The sequence below is a fragment of the Penaeus japonicus genome, unplaced genomic scaffold (genome assembly GCF_977035675.1).
Source record: "Penaeus japonicus unplaced genomic scaffold, GWHDUDI00000001_assembly GWHDUDI00000017, whole genome shotgun sequence".
In the NCBI taxonomy this organism is placed as follows: Eukaryota; Metazoa; Arthropoda; class Malacostraca; order Decapoda; family Penaeidae; genus Penaeus; species Penaeus japonicus.
Genome location: NW_028234419.1, coordinates 14617146 through 14624645, shown reverse-complemented (window position 1 = coordinate 14624645; position 7500 = coordinate 14617146). Strand labels below are relative to the sequence as shown.

General features: G+C 46.1%; 1 protein-coding gene across 8 annotated transcripts in view; it reads left to right on the top strand.

Annotated features, from left to right (window-relative positions):
• LOC122256207 (discoidin domain-containing receptor 2) overlaps nucleotides 1–7500 on the top strand; it is a 109062-nt gene that overhangs the window by 76259 nt on the left and 25303 nt on the right. For all 8 annotated transcript variants that reach the window (XM_086546006.1, XM_086546005.1, XM_086546004.1 and 5 more), the window contains exons 6-7: nucleotides 2162–2302; nucleotides 3328–3527. In XM_086546006.1, the coding sequence (XP_086402132.1) occupies nucleotides 2162–2302; nucleotides 3328–3527 (341 nt within the window). The remainder of the gene's footprint in view (nucleotides 1–2161; nucleotides 2303–3327; nucleotides 3528–7500) is intronic.

Below are 7500 nucleotides of genomic sequence, written 5' to 3'. Positions count from 1 at the left end.
TGTTTTTATTTATTTATTTATTTTTTTACTATTCGTATCGAAAGTTTATACCAGCTTAAACCAGTCCCTTCTTAAAGAAACTATCTGTGCTTATTTCTAAGGAGAAACTTCAGACGAAAATATATATCTATTTAATGACTCTACCTCCAAGTACACATTCACCCCCCCCCCCCAAATGAACCATCGCCAGCCTCGGTTCTCCAAGCCCACAACACGCCCGAATAAATCTCCGCCCACACTACCCGCCCACACCTCCCACTAACCCTTCCCCCCCTCCCCCTCCCCCCCGCTTGAATTTATTCAGCAACACGGCGCTACAAGATTCATCCGGACGAATGTTAAAATGTGATCCCTACGTCAGGTAAAGATAAGGCTGGATTTACCGTGGCCGAGGGTGTAGGGGGTACCACATTATGGTTATGCGAGTGGGCAATAAAGGCTGGCTGGTGCAGTCTCCAGGCATCACCGCCACACATCAGCACAAGCCGGTGCCACCCTTCTGGCCCTTAGGGTGCCCCTCCCCCCCTTTAGTTCTCCCCCTCCCTCGTTTCCTCGAACCCTTCGGTACTCTGTTATATTTTTTTTGCCTCTATCTTTCTCCTTCTTTCAATCTTTTCTCTCTCTCTCTCTCTCTCTCGCGAAACATAGAGACATAAACACAGAAGAGAGGGAGAGGGAGGAAGGAAGAGAGAGAGGGAGGGAGGGAGGGAGAGGGAGGGAGGGAGGGAGGGAGGGAGGGAGAGAGGGAGAGAGAGACAGATAGACAGACAGATAGACAGACAGATAGACAGACAGATAGACAGATACAGACAGATAGACAGACAGATAGACAGACAGACAGACAGACAGACAGACAGACAGAGGGAGAGAGAGGGAGAGAGAGAGAAAGGTAGAGAGGAACGGAGAGCGAGAGAGAGAGAGAGAAGGGGGGGGGATGGAACGGAGAGCGGGAGAGAAAGAGAGACAGAGGTGGCGTTCCGGAAGTACACATCCGCTTCAAACACGAGGAACGAAACAGGCATGCGAAACCGGGCGTCCTCGACCTTAGAGTTCTTAAGGTCATAATGCCACCGAGTGCCTAGTGCCAGGGCGTGTTAATAAGTCAACAGGGCCAAAGTTTAAAAAGCCTGGCGGTAATTGAGCTGTGTCTAAAGGGAGAGAAAGGAGCTATCAATGTTTTAAAAAAAGGGAAGGAGATTGGTTGTATCGCCGACTGGAAAGTTAAGAGGGGGGGGGAGGGAGGAGGCGAGAAGGAGAAGGGAGGCAGGGAGAACGAGAGGAAAGAAGAAGAGGAAGAGAAAGAAGACGAGTAGGAGTAGGAAGAGAAAGAGGAAGGAGAGAAGGGGAAGGGAAAATCCGAAGAGTGACAAAAAGAGAATCAAATTAATCAAGAAAAGGATATACGTATGATAAGACAAAGAAGAAGGAATAAGAGACAGAGAATGCGACGGTAGTTCCATCCTAACGGAGCATATCAGAAGGATGAAGAAAGGCATATTTGCAACTGACTAAAAAGAAGTGAAAAGAAAACAGTGATAGAACAGTGCCAAGCAGGATAGTGTCAGGATATGATGAGTGCCAGGAACTAATGAAACTTCCGGTGGTAATGGAAGCCCGTGCGATCCTATCTAAGGAAATGATGAATCTTATGTTTTTTTTTATAAGGCTTTGTGCAGCGGACGTGACTGTACTGGCTTTTTTTGGGTGGGTGGGGTGGGGGGGGTAGTAGATAGGATGTTGTATTTTTGTTTTTGATGGATTTTACCTTTGTTGTGTTTGTGCATTTGTTTCGATGTATATCCGTTGATTTATATTTTGACCTGATGTATTGTGTGATTCTCTTTAATTAAGTATCAAGGTACCTTAAAAAGCTTCACATAAAGCTTGACTTAAAATCTAATTTTCCTCTTTTCTTTCCGTGCTTCATTCTCTTCCTCTTTTCTTCTCCTGTATCCTTTCCTCCTCTTTCTTCCTCTTACTTCTCCTCCCCCATCTCTTTTTTTCGTTCTTCCTCTCCTCTGTCTCTCTCTTTCTTTTACTCCTCCTCCCGTTCTTTCTTTTTGATCTCCGCTCTTCCTTCCTCCGTCTCTTCCTCCCCTCCTCCTCTGTCTCTTCCATCCCGCCCTCCTCCTTCCTTCTATACCCCCCCTCCCCCCACCAGGCCCAGCCCGAGGGAACTTCAGCGAACTGACGGAGACGGAGGAGCTCCCCCCCGAGGCTGGCGGCGCCCCCCACCACGACTCCTCCTCAGGCTACATGCACGACGGGGCGGCCCTCGGCGACAAGAACCACCGGAACCTCGGTTAGTTCACTCATTTGGGACCTTGTTTATTTTTTTGTAATTGGTTTAATTTGGTGTTGTTTTGTTTGTTTGTTTGTTTTCTTGTTTCTTCTACTTTTTCATGCTTTTTTTTCTTCCTGCTTTCTCTTACTTATTTTTCTTCCTTTCATATATATTTTTTTTCCTTTTTTCTCGTTTTTTATCCTTCCTTTTTTATTTTGTTTACGTATTCTGCATCTTCTTGTTTTTTTTCTTCTTCTTCCTTTGTTTTGTTTTTTCTTTTCTTGCTTTCTTTATTTTCTATTTCCTTTCTTGCTTTTTTTGCCTTTTTCTCTTTTCTGATTTATTTTTTGTTTTGTTTTGCTAAAAATAAATAAAGGAATAAATCAATTAAATGATCTGTAGATTCATTCGAATGTCGATAGATAGATATATTTATGTAGATAGATAGATTGATAGATAGAGAAGGTAGATAGTTATATAGACGTACAGATAGATAAACTAATATTTAAGTCATGCATACTTTTCTTTTTATCTCCCTATAGCTTTAGATAGATAGATAGACAGATGAATAGATACAGTAGGTAGGTCAATCTTGCAATCTTCCGTAACTGGCTTACCATGTATTTTTTTTTTTTTTCATTTTGCTTAATTCATTTAGTTTTCTTAGCTAAGCTTTTTTTTTATTAATATCAAAAAGATAATTAACAGCAAAATAAACTTTTTATTAAAGGATTTTTGATATTTGATATTCTCATTGATTTAAACATTTGTTATATTCGGTTTCTCACTTGTTTGTGTCATCATTTGTTTATTTATTGTGGTCTTACATGTATTATTTATTCACCATCTACATATTTATTGATTTGTTTGATCTACCAAACACTTGTTCATTCTAATTATTTTCATTCGATCTATCACTCGCTTGTTTATTCCTGCGGATCAATTCCTCTATCCACCTGTCTTATATCCACCCCTTGATTTACCACCTCCCCCGCTCTGACCATGCGTCCCATCCTTCACCTCCTCCTTCGCCCCTCCTGCAGTGGTGACGGACGTCTCGGAGGAGCCGCGGGGGCAGGAGTACGTGGCGCTGGTCATCGGCGTCCTCATAGCGGTGATCATCCTGCTGGTGTCGGCCATCCTGCTGATCGTGTGGCGGGCGCGCAGGCAGAAGGCAGGCACGATCACGCACGATATCTTCACGGGACCCTACGGAGAGAAGAGGGACATCGTCAATCTGAAGGTAAGAGGCGCTGGAAGGGAGGGTGGATGGGTGGACGGAGGGAGGGTTAGGGGTAGGAAGGGAGAGGGAGGGTGGAAGGAGGGAGAGGGAGGGTGGAGGGTGGACGGAGGGAGGGATAGGGGTAGGAAGGGAGAGGGAGAGGGAGAGGGAGAGTGGAGGGTGGGAGAGGGAGGATGGAGGGTTGATAGAGAGAGAGGTTTGGGATATGTGTTTGTATTCTCTCTCTCTCTCTCTTCCTCCCTCCCTCCCTCCCTCCCTCCCTCCCTCCCACCCCTCCCCTCCCTCCCTCCCTCCCTCCCTCCCTCCCTCCCTCCCTCCCTCCCTCCCTCCCTCCTTCTCTTTCCTCGAGTCGTCGGTTGATGGGATTTGTTTTGTTTCAATAAATATTTTGAGGCAAAATGGCTCGAAAATGAACTCCCGCAACAATGCCATTATAACATTGCTATAATTCCCAGTCTGTGGCCATTAGTTTTTTTTTTCCATTTGTTTAAAAGTATCCCCATGGCATACTGGAGAAAGGCATAAGAAAAAATGCTAATCCGCGTGACCTTTGAGCCACTGAATCGAGGCCACGGGCGCGAGGAGATGGACGAGGGGAAGGGGGGATGGGGGATGAGGGGATAAGGTATCCAGGGCAGGAAGGGAAGGGAAGGGGGGGGGGGCGTCGAGGGCAGAGAGAAAGAAAAGGTCAGGCAAGGTAGATGGACGCGATGACCGACATTACTCATTCGTGAAGTTCATCCTCGCCCTCAGCGGCGGAGGGGGACAGCTTCTTCTCGGCCGCGTCCTCATTATAGATGTTACGAGCATCATTCTTCTCTGCTGCCCCCCCCCCTCCCTCCACCCCTTATCTTGGCTCTCTTAAGCCCTCCCCCTGATGCTCTCACCTCTTCATCCCGCCCTTCCTACTGCCTTCTCCCCCTCCCTCTTTTGCTCCCCTCATCCCTTCTCTCCTATCCCCTTTCCCCCTTTTTCAATCCCCAATCCACTACTCTTTACCTCTACCCCCTACCCCTCCCCCTCCCCTTCCCCTTCCCTCTCCCCACGTGTCTTGCAGAAAAGGTTAAGGTTCTTTTTCTTTTCTGTTTTATAGTTTTCTTCTTTCTTGCCTCTTTTTCTTTTCCTTTTTTCTTTTCTTACTTCGCTATAGTCAGATAATTCTTCTTTCGTCCGGGATTAATGACCCGGCAGTGTCCAACCGACCCCCTCGCTCCATCTCCATCCGATGCACACTCGCGCTGCCCGACCTTCTCTCTTTGTCTCTTTCCTTGTCTGTTTCTTCCTTCTTTCTCTCTCGCTTCCTCTCGCTTTCTCTCTCGTTTTTTCTCTCGTTTTTTTCGCTTTTCTCTCTTTCTCTTTTCCTCTCTCTTTCTCTTTCTCTTTTCCTCTCTCTTTCTCTCTTTCTCTCTTTCTCTCTCTCTCTCTCTCTCACTCTCTCTCTCTCTTTCTCCCTCCCTCCTCTCCTCCCCTCCCCCCCCCCCTCTCTCTCTCTCTCTCTCTCTCTCTCTCTCTCTCTCTCTCTCTCTCTCTCTCTCTCTCTCTCTCTCTCTCTCTCTCTCTCTCTCTCTCTCTCTCTCTCTCTCTCTCTCTCCCGCCCTCTTTTTCCCTCTCTCTCCTCTCAATTCCTCTCTTCCCCTCCCCTTAACCACTTCCCCCTTCCCCTCTCCCCCCTTCCCCTCTCCCCCTTCCCCTCTACCCCCTTCCCCTCTCCCCCCTTCCCCTCTCCCTCTCCGCCGCGCGTAGGTAGCCTTTCACATGACAAGTGGCCATTAATGTTTTCACCGCACAAAGTCAAGAGACCCGAAAAGTTTATCGATTTCTTGCGCCGTTGACCCGGGGATTCGGGTAAGGGCAAGGTTCCATTGATCACGGGTCAAGATGGTCCAAAGTTCTCACTCGTCGCAACGGGAGTGTCGCCCTTAGAATCCCGTGTGGTTCCGCTGTGTCATGGTACCGTAGTGGTATTTTGTGCGGGTCTTTGGATAGTCGTAGAAGAAAGATGAGAAAGAATAGAAGAGAGAGAGAGAAAAAAAAGGGGATTTGAATTAGCGGATCCACAAGGGAGAGGAAGAAAGAAAGAAAGAAAGAGAATTAATGACTAGTGTTATTTTGTACATGTTTCGTTTATAAGGATGTTTGCATGGTGTCTTTACTTCTTTGATTTCTTCATGATATTGGTATTAACTATTGAGTTTCAGTATGTTTATAGTGTTAATATTTTATTCCTGTACGCTTCATTAATGCTAAAAACTGTAGATGTTTCAAAGTTAACATGTGCATGCGTATTCTTCTGGCATTTAGTGTAGTCTTCTCCTTCTCTTTGATTTTAACACCAGCAAAAGTAGTGTAGAACCCAATAGATTAAGAGTTTGCTTTGTTAAAAAAAATAATAAGAAATGAAAAATAAATGTGTTTAAGACGATTGATGACCCGAGAATAAATGATGGCTTGTTTATTCATGGCCCCGGTGGCGTGTCCGATAGAGGCCACAGCCGTCCGTTCACTTCACTACAAGATCTGGAAATACCTCGAGAGAAATACCTCTGGGCGTGCTTATATTCCCTTCCCCCCCCCCCCCATCCCATCCTCCCCACCCCCCCGACACACACACACACACACTCAGAAGCCTCCCCCTCTTCCTTATTCTTGCGTCCGTTGTGTAATAAACTCCCACGACGTACAATACACTACTCCCACCCACTCTCCCCTTCAAGCTATCTCCCCTACGCCCTCCTCCCCTCTCCACACACTCTCCCCCTACACCCCCTCCCCCACCCCTCCCCCTCCACACATCCCCCTTCCCCCTCCACACATCCCCCTCCCCTCCCCCCTCCACACATCCCCCTTCCCCCTCCACACATCCCCCTCCCCCCTCCACCCCTCCCCCTTCTCTCCCTTCACTTCAGATTCACCAACTTCAAACGTCAAACTTGAGATCCTTTGAAGTTCCGTGATTAAAGTCTACCTGAAGTGTGTGTAGACGAATTCCTGTGTAATCCGAACTTTGTGAAGGAGTTCCGCCAAAGCCGCCCTTTTCCATGTGTTCTTTTTTTTTTTTCTTCTTCTTCTTTTTTAATGTTCTGGATCGTCTCAGTTAAAGAAGATTCGATTAGTGACGAAAAAAAGAATTGTGAAATTGGTCTTTTTGTTTGTCTTTTTTTTCATCATTATTCAGCGGCTGTGTTTCTATATAGGCGCGGGGGAGGGGGGGGAGGGAGTGGGTGGAGGGAGGGAGGGGGAGGGACATGAAGCTTCGATGGCGGTTATTATTGTTTTCTTATTCCTAACGGAACAAGAAAACGGTTTTCATTTTTTTATTTTTTTATTACGATGTTGTTAGTATTGATTTCTTCAGAGAAAAGAAAAATAGAATCTAAATGAAAATAATTTAAAGTATTTCCTCTTGCCCAAATAAATAGTAGTAATAAATAGTTTCTTTTCGTGTGTTCCGTGCCTTCACCATAGACCACCGTTATCCTCTCATACCCTTCCTCTTCCTCCACCACCGTCACCTTCTTCTCCTCCTCCTCCTCCCTCTCCATCTCCATCTCCAAAAGTCCTCATCGTCGTCATCATTATCATCTTCATCATCACTCATCATCATCAATCATCATCATCATCTTCATCTTCATCTTCATCTTCATCTTCATCATCATCATCATCATCATCATCATCTTCATCTTCATTATCATCCGCCGTTCCTTGTCTCCTAATCTCCCATCCCGCTCCCCCCCCCCTTCCCCTCTCCGCCACACCCCAGGGCACCAATTCGACTTTTGCACTTATTTGGCACCTGACAATGGCACTTAAAGGCACTCTTGGCACCACCACTTCCCCCAGCCCACACCTTTGGCACTGCTCTTCAGTACTTCTTCAGTAGAACACTACTTCAGGCTCTCTCGTTAAACAAATAAATAAAGATAAAAGAAAGAAAGAAAGAAAGAAAGGCAAAAAAAAGTAACTAAATCTGTAT